Source organism: Psittacula echo, assembly GCF_963264785.1.
Source record: "Psittacula echo genome assembly, chromosome: 3".
Lineage (NCBI taxonomy): Eukaryota > Metazoa > Chordata > Aves > Psittaciformes > Psittacidae > Psittacula > Psittacula echo.
The window spans coordinates 40,539,534-40,564,368 of record NC_137736.1 but is presented as its reverse complement, the minus strand read 5'-3'; the positions used below and the strand labels follow the sequence as shown (position 1 = coordinate 40,564,368).

At 35.6% G+C, this 24,835-nt stretch overlaps 1 protein-coding gene across 1 annotated transcript in view; it reads right to left on the bottom strand.

Annotated features, from left to right (window-relative positions):
• Nucleotides 1-24,835, bottom strand: part of DMD (dystrophin) — a gene marked incomplete at both ends in the record, with an annotated part of 1,114,107 nt that overhangs the window by 824,709 nt on the left and 264,563 nt on the right. Inside the window, 5 exons of the mRNA XM_080612996.1 lie at nt 2,325-2,443; nt 14,586-14,758; nt 17,484-17,576; nt 20,395-20,472; nt 21,460-21,552. Coding sequence (XP_080469122.1) covers nt 2,325-2,443; nt 14,586-14,758; nt 17,484-17,576; nt 20,395-20,472; nt 21,460-21,552 — 556 coding nt within the window. The remainder of the gene's footprint in view (nt 1-2,324; nt 2,444-14,585; nt 14,759-17,483; nt 17,577-20,394; nt 20,473-21,459; nt 21,553-24,835) is intronic.

Genomic DNA, 24,835 nt, shown 5'->3' with positions numbered 1-24,835 from the left:
TATCAGTAACTTCAGAACACAAACAAAAACCCCTAAACCTTTTCTTTTTTGACTACTGTGTATGGTTGCAGAAGAGTAGGGCTTTACTGAATAGTTTTTTTCATTTCTACATAATATATTCCAAATACTGAGACATCAAACATTTAATTAACAAACCCAAATTTTAAAGTGTTCACAAATTACACGTGCTGTTTTGATAAATATTAAGTTACATTAATGTTTCACCACTGAACGCATATTCCCTTTTTCTTCTAATATAGTAGCCCTTTGCAGTTTTTATTAAGTTAAAGGACAGAGAATAGAGTGTTTTTACACAATATGCCATTAAGAGTTATTTGAGTATCTAATTAGGAGAGGTGATGAATATACAAAGTAAAATTACACAAGTATTATGCTGGTACCTTCAAACAAGGTTCCTCACATACATATATACCAGTAATTATATTTTTCAGTCCAGAAAAAAGATTTATTATCATGAACAAAATTGTTATAGTTTCATAAATTCATATGGTTTCAAATATGTATAGAATTTAATTTTGCTCTGGAAAAGTTTGCAGTTTTTTACTTGTAGAGGGGAGAAAAAAAGTAGGTGGCAAACACCAAGATTTACAACACTGAACAGCAAATAATTACAGCAGACTTTTGGAAAACTGCCAATGTTTAAGAGTTGCTGGCTGAACAACTGCAAGCATCTTTGCCAAAACCAGAATAAAATGCCTAATCAAAAGTGACTTTTGCATACAGAAAACAATTTATGCACTGATTTATTTTAAGAAGAAAGTTAAACCAATTATAGCAAGGACTGTGACTATATCTGCTCAGTTGTGCTACCCAGTTTTCAATTCCAGTCCAATTCAGAGTTTACAAGCTTAATCTCATGCTTTAGCACATATGAAGCCTGTTCATCCCCTTCAGTGATTCACACAAATTCTGTCCTGGAGATGAAACACAGTGTACTAGCTAACAATGCTGTACTGGTTTTACTGTGCAGTTCTTCGACAAGTTCCATTACAGACACCCCATGTATTGCTGGTACACAGGAACTATTTGTCTGCTCATAAGACAGATACTCAGGAGACACAGAGATTTCACCTATGAGGTCATCACTGACTCTCAAATCTTACTTGTTGCTCCACTTTTGAGCACCACTCGAGATGCTTCTAACAGAGCAAAATATCATGGCCTTGATTTAAACCATATCCTCTAACAGATTTTCATTGTACAAAGCAGTAAGGTTACAGAGCAGAGAGATTTATGATATCTAACTACAGCATAAACAGAAATAATTTTATATATTTCTCTAAAGGAAATATACGGGATACAGGATTATTTGTTCAGTCTTGAGACATGCCCTACTATATGTGAAGATTAAGACACCCAATGCTATGTTTTAGATTCATTTTTGCATTTTGTTAAATTCTGGTTCTTCCCATCAGAAACTCAATGAGGTGAGCCACTGAGAAAAGCACAAACATAAAGAAAACTGCATTTATTAGCATCTTTATAGGAAATGTCATGAAAACGTAGCACATGGAACACAGTGTGGAAGCAGATAGTGTGTGTGTATATATACAGTTACACACAAATATATACATAGAAAGGAAATAAGTCAGCTCTTCAACATCGCCCTATAATAAAGAATGCTTTAGGAATGTTCTCTGAGGAAAAATTACTTAGGCTATCAGCAACGCCGAAAGTATGGTAGAGAATATACACAAATTGACAAGATTAAAAAGATCATTGAAAAACATGGAATCTTTTTAAACAAAAAGAAACCTTTTTAAACATGACTGCATGAGGAAGTAAAAAGAGTTAAAGTAAAATAGGCAGGTCTTTAACATGTAAGACTAAATGATAGTGGTTCGAGTCATGTCATACTGATGAAATTTCAATATAAGAGGGATGTATAAATAATTTTTAAAGATATGATTATCTAGGGTTTGAATACACATTTTGGATACATATTAAATGCAATTTGATCTTGCGATCTTTCCAGAAGATATAAAAGCTCCAGATGCTCAAAATCCTTGAAACAGAAATCAGCTACTTACTGAGATACCTTTAATTAAGTGCACGCACACTAAAACTCCCAAAGCTGAAAAAAAAAAGTTTTAGTGCATGTACATACAGACAGTTCTTAAGCTATTTCAATAGAGTACAAGGGTAACATTAAAACATAAATAAAGTATTTGTTTCAGTTTATCATTTATCTTGCAAAATTTAAATTCTTGGGGGGGGGGGAAAGAAAAAGGTTAAATTATTTACAATCAAATGCATGGAAAAATCTATTTTCCACTTAGAGAATGAACATAATTTCTACTAACCTTCAGGATCAAGGAGTTTCTCTATGCCGAGGTGTTTCCTGGCTATGCTGAATGCATGGTCTAATCGTTGTACAGGTGACTGCTGAGAAGCAACAGTGTTCCAATCAAACAGGTCTGGTCTAAAGCAAAAATAAGAGGAACAGTAAGTTTCTTCTTTTTTTAGCACTAGATCTAATTACATATTTTAATGGCTACCCATCAGCACCAGCTACGAATTTTTAATTTTCTTAATGAAAGAACTTGTTCAATCAGGAAATAATGAAGCTTGGTTTCTAATGGGGTTGCATCCTATATTCATCCATGTCTATCACCATTGCATTAACCACATTTCTTATTCTCACCCAAGTCCCAACAGCCCATAACCCTCAAACCACCTATTTTCATCCATAACACTGCTCCTGTCACTGCACAAAACATCCACCGTGGACTTGCTCCCCTGCTCCAGGCCCAAAGAGTACCTGCATGAGAAGGATCATCACAGGCCAAGCAGAACAGATATCTGCTGAGATAATTTTGCAGCCTTCCTCCTCTCTCCAGCCACCAGTTCTCCATCTCACTATTTTTAAGAATGCAATTGTTTCTAAGATTACCAGCTTGCTGTTATATCAAATTAAAATTGATTCAAAATTCATAGATGTAGAATCATTTAGGATGGAAAAGACCCTCAAAATCGCCAAGCCTAACCTAGCACTTCCAAATCCACTACTAAACCATATCCCTACATGCTACATTTACATGTCTTTGAAATGTAAATACCTCCAGGGATGGTGAATCCACCACTTCACTGGGCAGCCTCTTCCAATGTTGACAACCCTTTTGGTAAAGAAATTTTTCCTAATATCAGAACTAAATCTCCCTGGCACAACTTGAAGCCATTTCCTTTAACCCAATCACTTGTTATCTGAGAGGAAACTGACACCCACTTCACTACTACCTCCTTTCAGGCAGTTGTAGAGAGTGATAAGGTCCCCTGAGCCTCCTTCTCTCCAGACTAAACAACCCCAGTTCCCTCAGCCATTCCTCACAGGACTTGTGCTCCAGATCCTTCACCAGCTTCATTGCCCTTATTTGGACATGGCCCAGCACCTCAATGTCTTTCTTGTCCTCAGAGGCCCAAACCTAAACACAGTATTGAAGGTACAGCCTCACCAGTGCCGAGCACAGGGGAACAATTGCTTCCCTAGTTCTGTTGGCCATACGATTTCTGATACAAGCCAGGATTCTATTGACCTTCTTGGCCACCTGGGCACAAGCTGGCTCATCTTCAGCTGCCCCCAGCTCCTTTTCTGCTACGCATGCTTCCAGCCACTCTTTCCCAAGCCTGTAGCGTTTCACAAGGTTCTGGTGACCATAAGACAGAGTCACAGTCTTTGCAGTACCTGGCATTTAGACTTGTTGAACCTCATACAAGTGCTTCAGCCCATTGATCTAGCCTGTCCAAGCCATAAGCAGTCATTTCTCCACGAGTATGCTGTGGAAAACAGTGTTAAAGGCTCTTGTGCTCCTGATCCCTTAGCCAGTCATAACAATGGTGATCATGACCTGGGAATGTATGCAGCATAGCTGCGCATGCCACTTTTCTTACCAAAATGTTTGGAAAACACACACTTTTCAGATGAGCATAAAACTGTCGTGCAATCATAGGTTTTAGCTTGTAGGTGCAAAAGTATGAGAGCATAATTTAAATGTTCTTGCAGGAGAAGACAGAACAACCAAATCTGAATTATAGGTCAGAAACACAATCTGAGCCCTTGTATTATGAGTTGCACTATTTGCAACATAAATTATGTGAATACACTGTGATTTCTGGCATTTTATCTGAGAGTTATCCAGTAGGAGATCAGAATTTATCAGGCACTGTGGAAAAAATTTTAATCAGGTATTCTGTAATTAATGTGTATACAATATGAAGAAAAACAACTACACTGTGACTGATACAGTGTTTTAAATCAGAAAACACTGAAACATAATTTTATCCATCAATAAATCAAGTATGTTATTTACACAAATTAAAATGTGCAACTAATTATGACAGATTTACTTACATTTTTATTAATTTCAAAAGTAATTTTAAACATTCTCCCATAATTATAATAGATGCAAAAATGTTCACTGCATCATACTGTAATAACGTCAAAAGAGCGAAGGAAATATGCCATTTATGTAGTAGCAATTTCCCAGTTATGCACCTTTGCTGTCCAATCTTTTTCTGAGAAGGGAGTGATTTACATATTAAGTTATTCTAAGGTATTTTGCTTCTCTATGCAGAGGTACTTAAACATTACTTAAAAGTAGAGCTTTCTCCTTCCCACATGCAGAACAACTTCAAAATACTAAATTCAACTGGGAGCAGGGGTGAAGATAGAGGAACTTAGGTGTTAATCTGTTTCTAGTCATTATGCATTCCGTCTGTGATCTCATGGATGGGGTTTTGTACTAAAACACCAACAGTTTCAAAATCCAGATTATGTCTGCACATTATTTTCCATCTTTCTTGTATTGGATTTGACTGGGACGGAGCTAATGTTCTTCACAGTGGCCCATATGATGCTGTGCTTTGGGATTTGTGGTTAAAACTGTGTTAATAATAAACTAGTTGTTTGGCTTTTGATGAGCCATGTTTACACCCCCCTCTCCCTTCCCCATGCAAGAAGGCTAGCAGTGGGACATAGCTAGAAAAAGTGATCTAAACTGGCCAAAGGGATACTTTATGTAACTACATATGGACTACAGACAACTTGCTCAACAACAAATATTGGGGTAAAGAAGAGGGGAGAGGGCTGTTTTGTCTTCCAAGGTCACTGCTGCTTGAAGACTGTCTGGGCATCAGCCTGCTTGTGGGAGATGCTGAGTTACTGCCTTTGCATTACTTATTTTTCTATTATTCTTTCCTTCATTTGTTAAATTGTCTCTATTTTGACTTATGAGTTTTCTTGCTTTCGCTTTTCCCATTCTCTTCCCTGTCCCAGGGAAACAGGGAGTGAATTTCAGCTGCTGACTGGGGTCAACCCACCACATTCACACACCTTACCATATAGGCATAAAGATATTCTTAAATTCCTAATTCTCTCCAAATTTAACACTTTTTGTCTGGCATACGGCATAGGATGCATGAGCTCATACATCAACTTCAGCAGAAAGACCACTTAGTAACCAAAAATCTGTCTATTACAACTTTCTTTAAATGCCTGCAAGGATGTGTTTCACAAATACTACAGAGGTTAGGGTATATAAAGATTATTCAGTGACAAAAGCTTTTAAGACAAGGAAAGAAAGAGATTACATCCAAAGGACTACCTCCCCTCAAAATAAAGTTTTTTGCAGGGATTTGTTTTGAAGTTCTAATCACACTTGTGCTGTTCAGAGCGGCACTTTATCTTCACATGATCATGGTTTGTTTGGTGATATAAAATTTAATATACAGGAACATGCCTTCTTCTAACCAGTCAGGACTTCACTGGGCAAGAACAATTATATTTAGAATTTTCTTTAAAGAATGACATAATATTGTCTTACTCCTCTTTAAAAAAACTCTGTCATCATTAATAATATTTTAGATGTTCCATTTCATCCAACATATATATATATATTTTCTAGTTAATGTTTTCAGATATGCCAAGATGTGCCTATTACACATACATGTGCTTGTGTAGAGCACACAGAGCATCTCTCTTCTTACACTTATTACAGATGGCAAAAATTTGAACCCTTTAAGACACAACTAAACAAGAAGTAGTACGCTTTAGTAAGTCATTGACAGGTTTGTTATGAATTTTGTTACAATTGTACAGAGCACAGATTCTAAGCCAACTTAAAATTATACAGCAATCTACTGCAACTCGGCTCTGACAAACACCAACCTAATTAAAAAAAAAAAAAAAAAAAAAAACAAAAACAAAAAAAATTCAAACTCCAGCAATTTAATTCTCCAGATTTTCCCTTTGAAAATATACTTAGCTATACACATTTCAGTAGCACCATCACTAAAGTATCATAATGTCACCTTGAAGCTTTAACTTCTCAGTGCAATGCATCTGGATGTTTTGCTGGGTATATTTATGCAGCAATACTGCCAAGTGTCATTGCAGGACATATTACAGTTTAGAAGATTGAGTTGTACTATATGGCAAATAACATTAAAAAACCCATTAAACAACATCAAAACATAATTTCAAATAACAACCAGTACTAGCTTTCTAAGGGAAATCTTAAAAGCAGGGTTGAACAAGTATGAAATGGAGAAAAGAAAAACAGAATACCAATTCTCCTCCTTCGTTTGCTCTCTCCATACTGTTCAAATTGTACAAAGATAGAGGAAATCTGTTCTCACATCTGTATCTTGGTTTACTTTTGACAGGGAGTAAAGCCAAGGGGATACAACTAGCAGTCTTCACTCATTTCCCTGAATACATACAAGCATGTGTATGTTCAAAGAAGTTAGAATTAACTAGAACACATTGAACTCCATCTAGCCACACACTGATCAGCTGAAGCAGCACTGATCTTGTATTAATTCATGATCATGTGTTAGTTCACAAGATTATGGAGAGCCCAAACTTAAAGGATTAAAGACTTCAGTGGAGAAGTTTTTTTAAGTAACATCAAAATTTATATCAAGCACAAGGCAACTTTTGTACCTGCAGTTCTTTCCTGTAAGTAGCAGAAAGATAAAAGAATAAAAAAAAAAAAAAAAAAAAAAAAAAGGTGATGTGTGTGTGTATGAGCAAACCTGAATATTTCAAAATATATTAGCACGGAAAATAGTTGCTCAGAGTCTAAAAGGGACTTCTTTTTTTCCCTACCAATTACATAATTCGCAGTGGAAACAGATCAGCCAGGGTAAAAGAACTGAATCTGGAGTATATTAAGGCTAAACAAACCCAGACATATCTCTATGCAGAAATGATAGTAATTGATAAGACATAACACAGTTACCCCCCAAAATAAGAGGTTACCATCCAGTTTAAAGCAAGCAACAAAACAAAGCTCAGAGATGGCAGACAACAGTGACCAAACTCCATCCCACCGCAGTACTCTGTTCCTAGCCACACTCCCTATCAACGATAGTTTCAAGACACATTTTCAAAGTTTACTCTGATTTTTCCTCAGAGACTACCTGCTAAATGTTTGTAAAAAATGTAAAATTAATTTTCACTAGTGCCGATATAGATATTATGACCAAATAACCCCCACAAGAGTTTATAAGCAGTGAATTTCTGGGTGTTGGTTTCTTTACTTACTAAAGACCATGTTTATTCATTCAAATTAGTTTTTTGCCATATGAACCTGAAGTTAATTCACATAAGATGCATATGGCAGTGAAACCTGAAGAGGTAATGAATTTTGCAAAGGTGCACATTCAAGAAAATTGAGAGAAACAAAACATACACTCCAGGGAGAGAATTCTGGAGGAAAGAGGTGAAACATTTTGAAGATATTTTAACATCATGGGAAGTATTGCTTTCATTTCTTCAGAATTTCCAAAGTGACTCATTTCTAAAGTATCACAAACCTTTAAAACAGCAACCTTTATATAACATATATAACTATATAATTACCGTGTACGCAAAAAAGGCACCATATTTAGATCATGAATGTCAGCAACTCCTTTTCAATAGAAAAGTTGTAGGTTTGTTATTGTTATTCTATTTTTATTTGTACAAGAAAATCTTGTATATATGTTCAGTTCTTTCACAATTAAAACAAATCAACAGCCAGTAACTAGCATGTAACCTACTGACTTGTTACAATAAAAGTATTTTTGTAACTCGTCATACCATTGCTTTTACTTCTATTTTTCCTTTAGCTTACTGAAGACAAACTTCTGCTTCTATCCAGGATCTCTTTTTGATGCCATTTTCCTTCTCCCCTCACCTTGACACCTTGAAGCAAACACAGCTACAGTAAAGTGCTCATTCTAAGGTAGTCACCTGGCCTAAGTTCAAGCATTTCAAAGAAGCAAGGAGGAAGCTAAGGAATGCCACCTGTTCCCACTTCAAAATCCTGATTAAAGTGCTGGGGGAAAAGCACAAAGGCCTCAACAAAGTTCAAGAAAAGAGGGAAAGCTCTCTCTGATACCCAGCTGGAGAAAAAAGATTCCAAGAACTAAACAGGGAAAGCACTCTGTGATCTGGCGCCTGAAGTAGGGAGTTTCAACTACAGCAGGACTGCCCTCTCTTCCCTAGCAAAATCTTTTAGTTTCCTTATATTCCTAGGATGATGGTGTCATGCCACATCTGCTGCCTTGTTTATTCAGTTCAATACAAAATATACCATTCAAGGAACCATATAAGCAAAAGTTTATCTTCTGAAAATTCACACTATGGGCTCACTGATGTGCCCTTGTAGCTTTGCCAAGTAATCTGTGTTCCACTGTTCCTCACATTCAGTATTAAAAGCAATTGCTAAAGAGCCTAAATAGGAAGATGGTGATTATACAAATGAGAATATCTACTCAAAGTAACCACTTTTGTATAATGACAGAGAAAGGGCATCAGAAATACCTTATCAGAACAAAACAGTGAGCTGCAAACAAAGAAATGGTGGGTTAAAAGACTATAAAACATAAAGCTTCTCACTGAGAGTAAGGTTCCCACAGAGTGTATGTCTATGTAGTTAGTCCTTCTAGCTAATCTCTGATTTTCTTTTAATCCTTTCAAGGAGGTGCTGGGAATATTCATCCAGATGCAAATTCCAAACTACTTTCTGAATCTCTATAAAAAACCCAAACCAACCAGCCAACCAAAACAAACAAACAAACAAACAAAAAGCCACCTACCTATCACTGGAAACATTATATAAGAGAAATGAAAATATCACCACTTAAAGGATAGGGATTGTTTTGATTTTGCTTTATTATTTAAGGCATGGATTTATTTCATTATTAACAACCATCAAAGTAAAAGGAAACAGATCTTTCTGGTGATTCATGTAAAGCAAGTATCCCCCTCTTAACAGCATTAAAGGCTTCCACATCTCAGAAGTTTAAGGAATTTCAGGGTTGGAGTCATTGTGCTTGTCCACAGATATTGTTGTAGGAATCCAATAAGACTGCCTTAACTCTTCTCTGCACCACTCTTGAGCTTTTTACACCCGAACCATGAATGAAGAAGATTTAGTACTATCTAGGAGATTTTTGGAGTGCAAATATCTAAAATATAACAGTGTTATAAAGAGAAAAAAGGCCAAGGTATAACAACTTTCCAATGTGTTTATTCCTTGACAATTAGGACCTCCACTGTGACAATGAAGAATATAATGACATCTTCTATAATGCAGTGCCCATCCTTAAATGTTTCACACAATCACTCAGCCTGGATACTTTATGCTGAAACAGGTAAATACTGTTTAGAAATCAAATTAAATGATACAATTAGAAACACACATGAATATGAAGTAAAAGAGGCTGAGGGTTTGTTTGGTTGGTTTTCTTTTTTCAAATTTTTGATGGACAAATGGAATATATTGTTAGTAGCAACTCCAGAGTGTGTTAACATCAAAACTAAGACATAGAGTGATAATTAGATCTATTAGTTAGAGAAGATTAAGTTACAATCTTAATCTGTAAATTACAACTGAAAAATTTGAGCACTCAGACAATATTTCAGATGAGGCAATGCAGAAATTAGAGTGCAGTGTATATTTTGAAGCAGTTATATATAGATAAAAAAAAAGTCTTAAATTATTTTTTTTAAAAAAAAACCTAATTGTAAAAATACTAGTGTAATTTAGGTACATACTAACTGCAGCATGTAGGAACTGATTTTAATAGCTTATTACTTTATTCCAAAATACCATGCTTAGCATTATACTATAGAAGTATTATGAATCACTGGTTTTAAAAGTAAATTAAATAGGACAGAGTTTAGAAAAGAAAATGTTTGCGTATTGTGAGAGACTGATTCCTTTAGATGTCAAAAATAAATTATTTTAATGCCACCAGGAAATCTTCCCTCACTTTTTTATTTTTTCTTTATTTTGGGGAGACGATTGGTAGCAGACAGGCTAGGAATAGTGCTAAAATTGGCAAAAAAATACACACACCAGGCTCAAGGTCCTGATACAAGTTCATTATCATACCTGATTTTCATACTATGGCTAGCCATTTTTTCTGACTAATTCTGCTTCCAGTCCTGAGAATATCTAAAGGTGATGAGGACTGTGAAAACAAATTACAGCCTAAGGGTCAATGCAGAAGGCTTATGGTTTCTGAAATACACTTGAAGGAAAGGCTAAACTCAAAAACTTCAGAGTCAAAAAAAGAAGCTACTATTTGAAGTACATACTATTTTTGACAATTAAATCATGCAAGCCTTAAGTTTCAGGAATGACAAACATAAGCTTTAAATCTGCAAAATGAAATTTTTCACCAATGGATTTTATATATGTACTAGGGTATTTTCTAAGTAATCATAAAGACAACCACAGCTGTTCTGACAATTAGAGCAACAAGTCCTTGTTTTTCTTCAAGAGCCCATTTCAACACAAAATGTTGCTGAAAACAAAGAGAGGTATTATAGAAAAGGACAGTAATGAAGGAGGAAAAAAGACAATGGAAAAACTGAATCAAGGAAATACAGAGGAATAAACTCAGAGGAAGACTGAAGAAAGAGATAACATCTAGACCAAGCTTTATGGAGAACAAGGAACTGGAAGAGAAAGAAGTAGAACAGGAAAACGGGAGAAAGAGAAAATCAGGGAAAACAGAGCAGCTAAATTCAAAAGTGTTTGTCTTCAGAGGGCTTGTCATTCTATATATGTAAACCACAAAACATTAATAAAGCATAGGATGTGTGAGACACCAGGTTTCTCTGAGATTTCATGTAAACTGGTGTTGATCAACTGTCTTCTATAGGCATGAAGCCTAGGCACTGACACCCAACAAATACATACCTGTATTTTAGGGTGACTAAATTAGGTGTCAGTGCTTCTTAGAGAATATATTTTATTCTTATAGGATAGAGCTAGGTACTCCTGAACACTTGGTGTCTTAGTGTACCTATTTTATTGATTGCATCTTGAATCTTGAAGGGCAATTCAGTACTCCTGCAAACTAAGCAAGCAGCGCGAAGTCACCAAAAATCAATACGGAGGACACACTAAGCACAGAAGTTCATCTTAAAAATTACTGACTCAGGGCTTCAGAGAACATTAGGTCTTCCTCTGAGACTTCTACAGAAGAACTTAGTGATTAAAGCCGAGAAGACGACAACTGGTATGTCTTGGAGACTTGTTTCAGGGAATCTGAATGCACACTTGCTGTTTCCCAGATGAGTGCACTAACTACTGGGCAGAAGATAACACTCTGTGGAGTAATTTTTTTTCACTTCTATTGAAGTGATATCCACTGAGCAGAAAACTATTTATGGCAGTAAGATCTATGGCAGCAGACAGAAAAAGAGTTAAGAAGACACAAGAAGAACTTAAATTTTGCAGTCCTGCTTTAGAAAACCTAAATAAAGTGCATAAATTTTAGTGAGCATGTAAATGAATGGTCACAACTGGTGAACTTTACACTGAACTGAACACAGCAGTGCATAAAGTATGACATACAGACACTTAGGTATTTGTCTAGATAATCCCAATGTGGTTCAGGCAGACAACTGCCTTCCCTGACTAGGAACTGCTCCTGAATAAGAACCTCCCTTCAGACTTCCTGAGCTCTGCTTGCAGATAGGGACAAAAAGGAATTTCCCATTACTGATTTCAAACACATGTACTACATGGCCCTGTACAGTATGTCATCTGAATATCCGAGTATCAGATACCCTGATCAGGAAACAGGCAGTCTGATATTACGTCTGGCTGAAAAGATGTGCCACTACTTTGGCCTTCTGCTTCATTGATTTGCCGAAAATAAAATCAAGGAAGTTACAACGCCATAAAATACTACTGGTTTTAGTGTTTGTGTTTACAGTAATAAGTAATTAATCAATATATTTTCAGCATAGCTGTTTTTCGGAATTTTGAGGTGCTCCTCACTCCACCCCACTAGCAAGTGGATTGGGGATGCGCAAGGAGTTGAGAGGGAAAATAGCTGGGACAGCTGAGCCCAACTGAACAAGGGATATCCCAGACCATATGGGGTCATGCTCAGCATATAAAGCTAGGACAGAAGAAGAAAGGGAGGGGGGACACATTCAGAGTGATGGTATTTGTTTCCCCAAGTAACTGTTACCCATGATGAAGCCTTGCTTTCCTGGAGATGGCTGACCACCATGGAAATGGTGAATGAATGCTTTGCTTGCATGCATGACTTTTGCTTTACTTATTATACTGTCTGTATCTCAATCCATGAGTTTTCTTACTTTCACTCTTCTGATTCTCTCGCCCATCATGCCAAGGTGGAGTGAACAAGCAGCTGCATGGTACTTAGTTGCTGGCTGGGGTTAAACCATGACAGTCAAAACCATCATTTTCTCCCTTAATAAGTCTGTGTATAGACAGTGTTTCAGGAAATTGAAAAGGTATTCATGCCCACAGAAATTATGTGCATGCTCCCACACCGTAACAGAGCTTCTGCAAGTCTAAGTGATGCAGACAGAAGAGCATTGCACACAATGCTGCCTTTTTTTTTTTTTTTTTTTTCCTTTTTTTAATTATCTACAAGTATGGAATAATATCTTTAGAAAGAAAGAGATGCATTCATTTCTACAGGATAATTATGTTATTATATTCAGGTCAATCAGAATGATACCACTTATAGGAGAGCAAATTAAAATGAGAAATTATCATCAAAAGGAAATAACAAAAAAAAGTAACTTTAGAGAGGGTTTTAAAAAAACCCACCAAACCACATTTTAACGAATTCTTTTCTTATTTAGCTCCCCAAATGCAGTTCTCCTAATATCTGCATAAACACTTGCACCAACACCAAGAAGGTGTGAATGCATCAATGAGTAACAGCAGGATGGTGGGAAAGACAGTTGTTAATGTTGTAAATATTGAATGTAGGCGAAAAACATACACAAAGCCCTTTCAGAGTATAATAAATTCTTCCTTAAGATAATATCTCATTCCTAAGTGAAAGCAAACAACACCTGTAATTGAAAGTTCCTGAACCTTATCTCACTCAGATCTTAAGATTCCCAGGCGCGTGAAGGGTGAAAAAGGACTCCCAGCAGGAGATGCCTACTGTACCGGGATGGTTGTGTAAGGCATAGCCGTCAGTGTTAAGTCTTTGGACTACAACAGCAGTAGACTTAATCAGATCATTTCAATCAGAAACAAATACATGATTCGGTGAAAATTTTGGAAAGTAGTACCTGCAGTTCTTCAATGCTTAAGTTGGAAAGCATAGATTGTCTCAGACTATGCTTTTAGTACTTTGCCTTATTTTAATCAATGAAAGTAAATAAAAAAAAAAAAAAAATGGAAAAAATGGCCTGATTTGTACTAATGTCTTTCTTGTACATCCCTGTTGTCTCTTAATAAACAGACCATACCTATTTAGCTGTTCAAAAATTCAACTCACTGATAATGTGGAACAGTCAGCTACCTTGCAGCACAACCCCCTTCAGGAGAGCAGTACAGAAGTAGGAGAAGAGAAATCAGGAGGCTTACCATACTGTAAAAACAAGTACTGCTTTAAAATTAGTAGTTGCAACTAGACCTTTAAGATAGACTTACTTTCACTGTCTTCCTTAAGCCAAGTACACAGAACCACCAGAGGACTTTGAACCACTAAAGGCAGGGGCTTATACAGCACAGACTGGAACAAGACAACTGCTGAGGGAGGGTGAAAACTCAAATCAGCTGGGAAAAAACATGAAAGGTTTTGAAAACAAAGGCTACTTTCTTCAGCTGTGTCCCTTTGAGACAAATCCATACTTTTAATCCAACAACTGTCAAAGGCACTACATTCAATACAAACACTACATTTTCCACTTCCAAGTCTCCACAGGAAAATCTCCTTCTACATCAACCTCAAAGGCTTGGTTTTGGATCTAGCCCTTGCTCTTCTCAACAGCTGCCAAGCCTGTACTCATTAAGACTACCTACTTGGTATATATACACTGGAATTCCCAAAAAGGATCTGAACTGAGTATATTCAGTTGCACTGTGAAAACCTCAGACCTTCTCCCTCCACAAAAGGATGCAGGATTCAGTCTGCCACCAAACACAGCACCCAGGTCAAACCAAACAGGCAGCCATTTAAAAGAATGCTGAAACACCTCCACGTAATAGATACATCATTCTCAAGACCTGTAACAGCCATCTGTTACAAGTCTCACTGAAATAATGAAACATTCATTTTCCTACCTGTGACTGTGGAGCAGTGCATTGAAAGCCAATCCATCAGACCAGCTACTGGTGAAATTGATAACATTGACCTGTGGGTAATTACGAGTCGATTGGCGGACCCAGCTCAGCAGAATCTTTTCACTGTTTGTCTGCTGCAGTCCAGCCATGATGTTTTTCATTACATCTTTGACCTGCAATAAGAGGTAGAATTTCATCAGAGATTGAACTAATTCATTAGAAGCTGCCTTTGTTTGTTTGTGGTTTTTTTTTCTTACACAAAATCCCTTGAGTTGCTTAGATTTAAGCCTTAAAGAAAAACTTCCTTAATGATTAAAGAACATACTTGGTGTCATAGTATAACAATAGCAGCTAAGTCCGAATGATTACAGAAAACTGATATTGACTTGTTGGTCACCATTGCTGATGCATTCAGTACATTTATCCTCGTGCCATGTGAAGCACTCCATGCATGAACAGAGAAGGCACATTTGTTTCTATCACTTACGGACACAAGGTTCATTCAAACTAAGTCTTTTTCCCTGTGGTTTTCTTTGCTGTGGAAATACATCCTTGGTTAATGTGATACACTACTGCAAAAGCTGGTAAAATGATGAAAAGCATTCTGTTCTCACTGACAGAGTTGAAATAAATACCAAGGCAAAATAAATGCGCATGGTAGATAACATTTTGACTTAAATGTGAAAACTATATTTGCATACATGCACTTGAATGAAAACTGAATTTCATTGCATGCATTAAAAGGGTATTGTATATGATTAATTTTTAATTTTTTAAATGAATAGTTAATGTTCCTTTTTCATTAAGGAAAGCTGAGCTAGTTATTATTTTACAAAAAGCCATTAATCCTGAGGGCTTCTAAAAATATTACTCTAGAGTTGGACATAATGCAGTGGATTATATATTTCTTAGCAATTTCTTTACTAGTGAAAGAGCACCCAAAATTTCTAGTAAGAATTCTATAATTTATTTCCCTGTAATCAATTTTAAATCACAGCTTTCTCCATATATACTGTAAAGATTACAGGTCTTTAAAATACTCCCTAAGATACAATTTAACCTTATTTAAGCTTATTGTTGCTTATTTGCTTATGGAGTATATAATTTCACTACTACTCCACTTGAATTGCTTTGCATCTGATACCAGTTGAAGAACAACATTCAGTGCAGAAGCTACTTTATGATAAAAGATGGACCACTCTGAAATTGTGTCCCAGTTGTTGAAAGTCAAAGATGAATTGGGGGAATGATGAAGATCAAAGAAAGGTAGACATTTAAAATACTGAAGTAAAAACGTATGATCTCACCCTCAAAGCTGGGGTCACTTCCTATTCAATGAGACATGGTGGAAAATTCCATTTCTACAACTAAAGCCACCTTGTCCTCCCGAGCACCCAGAGGGAGAATGCCGTCCCTCCCACCTGGTACCTTGGTGGCTGCCTTCAGGATGGCTGGATCCTAAAGTAAGACCAGTGTCTGAGCAGGGAAGGGCTGGCTGACACTGAGGATAGAAGGAAGCTTTTTGAAGGCTTCTCATTTATGATGAATAGTAGTAGGCAGACACATGTTCATGTCAGCCTGAAGACCTTTTGGATGAGTAAGCTCCCTCAGCACCAGGTTCAGAAACTACACATCGCGTCTAGTGGAATCTGCTTCTTGCAGATGACCTCTGACAGTAATTTCTTTGTTACCTCTCCACTCTAATGCAGTATTTCCTGGCAGGAAAAAAGGCTTTAAGGTGTAGAAAACTCTGACTTCCACAAAATAGATATACTTGCTTTTCCTGGGGAATGGACCAATACTACGGCAGCAAGAAAAGATTCAATTTTGAACAGAACGGGAGAAAAGGGCAACATAGACACCACCAAGATGACTTCCAAAGTGTCAAACTGCCAAATGGAAAGCTGTGAACAGAAGAGTTATTCTCTTCACCACACTGAAATATTTGCTTATATATATGACTATCATTTTGCCTTTTTTTTTTTCCTGAAGAAAGTCAGTATTTTGGCTATGACTTACTTAGCAGCTTTTCTCTGTTGCTTTCACTACAATATGTCCTGTAAAACCAGAAAAAAAAAAAAAGAAAAAGTTCCCTACTTCAGTGAATGATGAACATCTGATTTTTTAATAGAAGTGTTTAGTTTTTAATATAAAGACTTCTAGGTTTTGTTTCTCACCATTTTTGCTTGTAATGCTATGAAAAACTTGTAGATTATTGCTTGGGAAACAGAGCCAACACAAATGGACAGACTCTTAAGCCCAGATTCATATAAAAACACACTCAGAGCATCTGTATGCTAGTTCTTTTTTAATTTTGATTTTACTGCTGTCTCAGAATTTATTTACTTAAGTGTCTTCATCTACCATGTTTCTTATAAGATCTGTACCATAAGCCTCCCCCACTTTCTAAAGAGAAAGGAAGGTAAATAAACCACATCTGCTTCAATAAATTGTCAGAGTAGCATCTTTTTAGTGTTCTAAAAATAATTCTTGGAAGGATGGGCCAGCAGTGAAAAGCAACAAATGTAACTATTTTGTTAAAATATAAAAGTCACTCTTTAAGATATTAAAAAGAAAACTGACTATGAAAGCTATATATCCATGTTGGCTTTTCCTGTCCACTTTTCTAACAATAATTTTATTATATATTCTCTTGCACCATCTGACTGGGAAAATAAGAATTAAAAGGCCTGCTCCTAATGCTCTAAGAACTATTTTATCTTCTTAAGTTTCTTAATATCCTAGACAATATGTAAACAGATTTCCATAAATCTTGCAGATTGAGGACAATATTTGCAATGCATATGTTTACTTTGTAGGTTGTGGCTATATAATAACGGGAAAAAAGATCAGTGGAATAAAGGTACTTCATGAAAAGTAAGAAGCAGTACCACTCACCTGCCAGTGGAGAATTATATTCCAGATCAAACCAAGGGTCAGCTTATGATTTCCATCCACAATGTCTGAGCTCCCAATATTTACCAGATCAACCTATTAAAGAAGCAAAAATATATTAATCTAAGATTAATAGCAAGTCTAAGAGGTTGGTGTTATACTTTCTTTATGGCAAGGGAGATGGAGGGATGGGCCACAGTCAATCTCTCATTTGGTTTCTGTTATTTAGTAAACATTAATGTTTTATAAATGACACAATTAATGTCCTAGCAAAAAGCATGCAGTGATCTAGACTTCCAATTATTCCAGTTACAGCATGTTGTGAAAACATACAATTAAAAGTAATAGTTAACAATAACTCAAAAATCTTTTATATTAACTCTCTACAATTACGAATCACAAAACTGATGAGTGACACAAAAAACCTCTTTATTATGCTTCATACTACCTTACATTATACACTTTGCTGAAAGCTACACACACATCTAGACACTGTAAGAACCTACAGACCTAAGATATCTTTCTACATATTTAAATTCTAACACAATTTATTTTGTCTTAATTAATTTCTACAATGTATAAGGCAAGGCAGGATGTGTTCTGGAATAGAGAGGAACAAATGATTGTGATCTAAGCAAATCTTTTCCACGTTAGTTTGTCCAATATTGTTGTTTTCCATAACTATATTATGCATCAGCATTTACCACCCTGAAATATTCTTTCCTCCACAGTGAAATGATCCTTCACACTCCCTCACTTTTTATGTTATCTAAATAAAGAAAGCCAAATTCACAGATGTGAATATAAGATGATACAAGCTGAGACCTGCACTTTTGGATGGAAACTATGAATCTAAAAATTTGCATCCTCACTATTTCATCGATGTGTTTTTTTCATGGTCAGGACTAATATTTATATGGCAAAGTACCCCATTCTTTCACAAATTACAGTCTGCATATTTCTACTTCTGAAGCTATTTGAAGTTACATCTGTAGAATGACTAAAGGTTTTGCACATTCAAAACAAGCCTCAACTCTTTACTGAGAATTCATAATTTTGTACTAAAAGTGTAAAAGACTGGTAATTCATTGTAACCAACAGTGTTTTGGAACATTCCCCAAGTGGAACTTAGACACTATATCCTAAATTTCAAATAGGGTCCATGCAGCAAGTGACCAACTACAAAGCTTATTGGGCTATCACCTACATGTTCTACGGGCCAAATCCTTCCTCTGTTTTTGGAAACGGAAGCCTGAATACATGGAAATTACATATATCTTACTGAAACAGAGGAACACTTTTCAGCTTGCCTTAGTGTTGCCTGAGGCTACAGTGGGGTACCTCCCCACCCCAAAACTGTATAAAAAAAGAAAAAAAATCTGTAAAATGGACTGAGTGGAAGCAGCAGCATTTTCAATCTGTTACCACCTAGATGACTGCAGACTCTCAGAGCAAAGATGGCACACACCAGCAGAAAAACTTAGATTAGTCACAGTCTTTAAAAGCTTTAGAACCATTAATTTTACATTTCTGAAGTCTCATAGAAATCCCTCTTGAAATGATTTTGAAGGTTGAGGACACAGATGCAGATATTTGGGCTGCACACTAATTTGGTATAGTATATATATGCACGCTATACTAATTTTTATATTGTGTATAGCTTATAAAGTTTTCATCACATGAATATAATGGCCCATAGATGAGCATTTCAATTTCTAAAAGGATGTTTTTTCTTCTATATTCTTCAAATTGAATATTCTTTTTTCTTTCTATATTTGAAAGAGATTATTGCTGTGTTCTGGGAACTGAATGAAAAGCGCATTAATGGATTTAGCTGGTACATAGTCAATAAATACTTTTAAAAGCATTTACTATGAAAATCTGTAACCACATTCCAGGTATGCTATCAAAACCTTCTATACAGCAAAAGAGCGTATCATAGATTTTTTTCAACAGTGCCAAATATTGTGGATTTTGAAGAACTGGAAGCTTTTTCTTCTACAAATTTACATGAAATTTCATTAGAAAAAAAAAGAAAAATCAAGCTGGAGGTCTTTATGCCAGTCTTATAAGGTCACTTTCATTTATGCACAAATCTTCAGATAGATTACCTTAGATTTATAAAATCAGTAACTTTATTCAGCAGCTGAACTCAAGCATGTTTCGTGACCTACTGCATCTATCAAAAATACAATATGCAGTACAGAATACATTATCGGTGTTCCATCACATCTTAATGTTAAGTTTAAATGAATGCAATAGTTTATTTGAATTTGTTCTTGAGGAGAAGATATGATATAACTTGTTGGCCACTGAAAATATCTGCTAAAGTTATGGGTCCATTAGAATGCTTACGTAAGGAAGATATGAGAATATTTACTCAGAAATGATGCACAGGATACCGGCTTGAAAAGTCAGTCCTGACAAAGTAGAATGCAAAGTGGTTTTGGTATAATTAATTTCCTTAATGTTATGAAACTTAAGGAACAGACAGCAATGAAATTTTACCAAAAAGATTTCTTGCAGGAAAAGCCTCAGTTTTTCAGACTTCATAATTGTCAGAGCTTGTGAGTAGATATTTTGATAGGTAACACCTTCCAACCTGCTATGGATGAACTCTTGTAATTAACCTTTAAAAATATATATTAAACACCATGCATTACCAAAAAAGCGTGCATGTTGATCTGGCTTAAGGTAGCACCTGTTATAGATATATTGTTCACACACTTGCTGGCAAAAGATTTTAAACTCTGAAATACATTCCAACTTGGTGCTGAATAATGAAGTATCCAAGTCATATTAATAAAACTGCCTTGACTCCAATAATTGTATACTATAGGCCAGAGTTTGATCCAACACTTACAAAGCATTAAATATGCGATCTATAGGATGTTCTGTCTGGCTGATTACTTACATTATATCTCTGCAAAACCTGCAGTGCTTTGTTGACATTGTTCAGAGCATGAACTCTTGTGGATCCCTTTTCTTTTGCCTACAAAAAAAAATAAAACTAACTTGACTGCCCAAAATCAGAAACTCGAACACACTATATGTACCTCAAATCTTATATTACACCTGCAGTTTTCCACTTAATAAGTTTATGACAACAGTGAGTATATTACCATACATTGCGCATTTGTAGCTTCCCAATATGAAATAAAGGCAAGTGTGAAATGAACTGGATCCACAGTTGGAAGATAATTTGGTACCTTGAAAGTTGTCAGTGAATGAATCACTGAAATGTGTAGAAAATCGGATAATTCAAATTGTTCCTACTATGATTAGTCATCTCTCCATGGCAGAATTTAGGAACATTACCATGACAACCAAGCAACAACACATCAGCTTGTTTAGTATTTATTTACAAATATATTCTCTCAAGATTTTCAAACTCCCAGACTGTTTCATTACTCTTTTACGAGATAATTTCAGAGAAAGATCCCAGGCTCATATAGTCCAAGCAGGAGCACAAGAGTGGATATTCAAAAATATGTGTGGAGTATTCTTTAAAATCTCCAGGTTAATAAGGACAAGCTGGTTTTCGCTTTTCAGATATGTACAGCTTCAATACATGTTCTGCATGTGCGAAATTTGCTAGAAAAAACATTTTAATTCTACACATTTAATTCTTTTCCTTGTATTTGGCACAAACTCCTAGTGATAATTTCTGACTCCAGCTAAAATCTCTCTCTTAACAAACCTTGTCTCTGTCTTGCTTCTCTTTGCCACACTTCCTTAATAAATACATACAACAACCTAGAACATTTTAATTTCAAATATATGCCTACTAAAGGCTTACTGTCCAATACAGCTCTCAGTTTCAATGTTTTCTCAATTTCAAATGAAAGTAAAAAAAAAAAACCCTAAAAAATAGTTTTTACAGACCCTCATTAACAGTGGAAATTGATAAATACAACATACTACAATTATCACACCAAAAGGACTTCAATATTCAGTAAACGTGTTAATATACACATACAAGTTTTTGGCCTGTAAAGCATTCCAGGAGCTCCAGAAGTCTTCGTCCATCTCGAAAATCATTAAAAATATCTTCAATGTAACGTCTTCCAAACTGAAATGAAACAATGGCTTTAGTTAGTGCAAATACCAAAAAGAAAAGGAAGCTTGTAATTGCCTGGTTAAATACGCTTTGCTAATTACATAATAAATATGAAAAGTATGACACAAAGTAAAGGAGTAAAATATCTTACAACAAACTAGTAGGATTCTTTCACATACATCCATTTTCAACAGGGTTCTATTGCATAAGAGAGATTGGTGCCTACCTTATTTCATGTCCTTTTTTTATGGTAAGGAATGTACATCCCTTACTCCCTCTTAAAATTATACTATTGATACTGTTTGTGAGAAGCTGCTGCAGATCCAAGAATTTATAATTTGTGCACATACCGTTAATCCAAACAATTAAGCCAAAAATAAATACTAATAAAGCCAAAACACAAACTGGACTTGTTAATTAAGGTGCAATTCAAAAGAAAAACATGAAAAATATTTTGCAACCATCACCCACACCAACCCACAAAAAAAAAAAAAAACAACAAAAAAACCCCTAACACCCAGAAAGTGATATCAAGTTTAAGTACATAGTAGGCACTCTTTCATGCGGCAGAAATAAACTTGGGAGTTGCACAGAGAAAAATAAGCCTCAGGAATATTCTAGAGAGGATCCAAGAAGCATATATATGTTAATAAGGCATACTTGGAATTGTACTGGATCTGGGTCTTGTTACAGTAAGTAGCTAAAACACAATTCACATTTTGTACACAGCATCAGCAAAAGACAAAAGGAAATAGTTGGGGGTTTCCCCCAAGTATCAATGCTAAAAGCTGATTTATCCTTTCTAAAATACAAGTCAAATTTATGATCTGATTCTTTAATTAATGCATTAATTTTTAAAAATATAGAAATACAATTTTGCATAGTTTAGTCACTGTGTAATATGTGCACCTATAAATTCTGACATATTTTTGTATGTCTGAAAGCTATTCAGAACCATAATAAAAAACAGGGATTATTTTGTGCAGTGTCAAGTAGATTCACATGTCCACATTATTTCTAATTTGTGAAGTTTCACAGATGCTTTGATTGATTTGAGAGGAAGCATCTGTATTTTAATTTGCTAGAATTGATATCATGCTGACCTATATTGCACATGGTCCATTTTCACCACAGAGCAATGCAGAATTAGGAATTCATATTACACAAAAAACCATTTGCTTTCCTGTCAGCAGTGTTGTTCTGGTACTCACTGCAACACTCATTAGAGGTAGCCAGAAATTTAATGAAAACCATATTTTTTCAGAAAGTATCAATCCCTGCAGAAGATTCCTTAAACAGAGAACAGATTCAAGCACAGTTTCCAGTGTTAGACTAATTTTTACCTTGATCAATAAATATTTATGTGTACAGCACAAACTTTAGCGCTATTGGCTATTCTGGCATGACTCTTCATTTCTCTCTGACTGCTCATCTGAGGCAAGAGCTCTTTTCAGTTCCTTCATTTTTTGGTAAGGTCTTGTTTCTGATTCATGGAACAAGCAAATTAAAAACACCAAAAATATTCTAGAGCAGTGGGAATCCTTGTTTTCTAGACACTTCTCACACCTTGCACAAACCATTCCAACTAAGCTGATTTCTAGTTAACACACATGCTGCCACTTGACTACCTAAAATATCTGAAAACAGTATTTGATAGATTCACATATGATTTACCCACCCTGCTCAACCTCTTGAATTATCTGTTTAAGTAATAATATTCAGCAAATCTATTTTCTGCCTTGCATTTAGTATGAGAAATAGCTTTGATAGTATGTTTTAAATGATGGCATGAACAATCGTGACCTTATGAAAGTCACATCATGCACAGTATTCCTGAAGTTGGCTATTACTTACTCTATATAGCACAAAATTAAAATCAAATATATGACTAAATCAGAGATACTTTATGGTGATACCTAATCTTTCAGAACAAAAGCCATTTTTTGCAGAGAGAAAGCACAAGACCTATGCACTTCCAAGGGAACATTTTAACATTCTTTAAAAAGTTGAATTGATCAATAGACCCTTCTGTAACACTATGAACGAGCTGTGCCCATAATATTACTGAATCACTCTAGGAATAGGAGTGCAATGACATTTTGATAACAGACTATAATTACATTACTTTGTATCATAAGGGAAAAATAGAACTAGCCTTCATAACAGCCTGTGTGTCTGCCTTTCTTCTTTTTAGCAGGATTTAAGCTATTCATAAAGTTTAGGTTGAAATACATCTAGGACAGTCAAAAATTCTCCTTTTCAAATTTTTGTTTTGTTTTGTTTTGTTTTGTTTTGTTTTTTTGTAAAGATTTCAGAAAGAAAATAAAGACACAGCATGGTAGCATCCCCAGCAGGACATATTAATTACAGATGTATTACAAGTAAACCTTAAAACAAAAGTTACCATTGATTTTTTAGGGTCTTGGAAGCATTCCTTCCATTAATCAGCAGCTAAAAATACCTCAAGACACCCTATACTACTGCCACATATATCATCCTTAACCTGAAGAAGGTTGCTATTTTTCTGGCAACAGGGTAATTAAGTCTTCTTTCTCAAATAGATTGAATGTCTTCACCAGATTGACATTGCATAAGTCTTCAGAAAAAAAGGACTCAAAGATGCATCAAATATATTCATTTTGTCTTTGAAAAGTGTCTGTTAAGTTGAAGTATGAAGCTTTAAAAACAATGAAAAAAAAGCATGGCTAGTCAATGGCTTCCTGAAATAAATACCTAGTCTTTTATTACAAAATTCCTGTGGAAAATAACCTCGCCCTAAAACTTTTTTCAGGCTGTGACCTACAGCCAGTGCCCTTTACCTACTAGAATAAAAATGTTCAGAAGAGTCTCCTGTGCCATTTCGATGCATGTTGATTTGTTACTCCCTCTATATTACAAATTCATCCAAACCCAAATTTTTAAAAATGCCCAAAGCAGCTGCCTGCTGGATTCTTGGTTTACATAGTTTTTCTTCTTAAAAAACACACTGATGGAACAGATGGGGAAAATGAGAAGGACTACAGGACAGAGGAAGGACTGCAGAACGCAAATTGATCAGTGTGCTACTGGTTTGCCAACCCATGCTTTGACTGGCAGCAATATGAAACTAGAGGGAATTGTATGATCTTAACCAATATATAAGCCATCTATAACATTAGTTAAGTGGATAAGCAAGGTAATTATCACCTCTCCCCTACTTGCTTATTTTTTGTTAGACAAACAATTAATGAAGGGATTTGGGGAACTGAAAAGACAGAAAGGACAATGAGAAAAAATGTACAGAATAAAGAAAAAG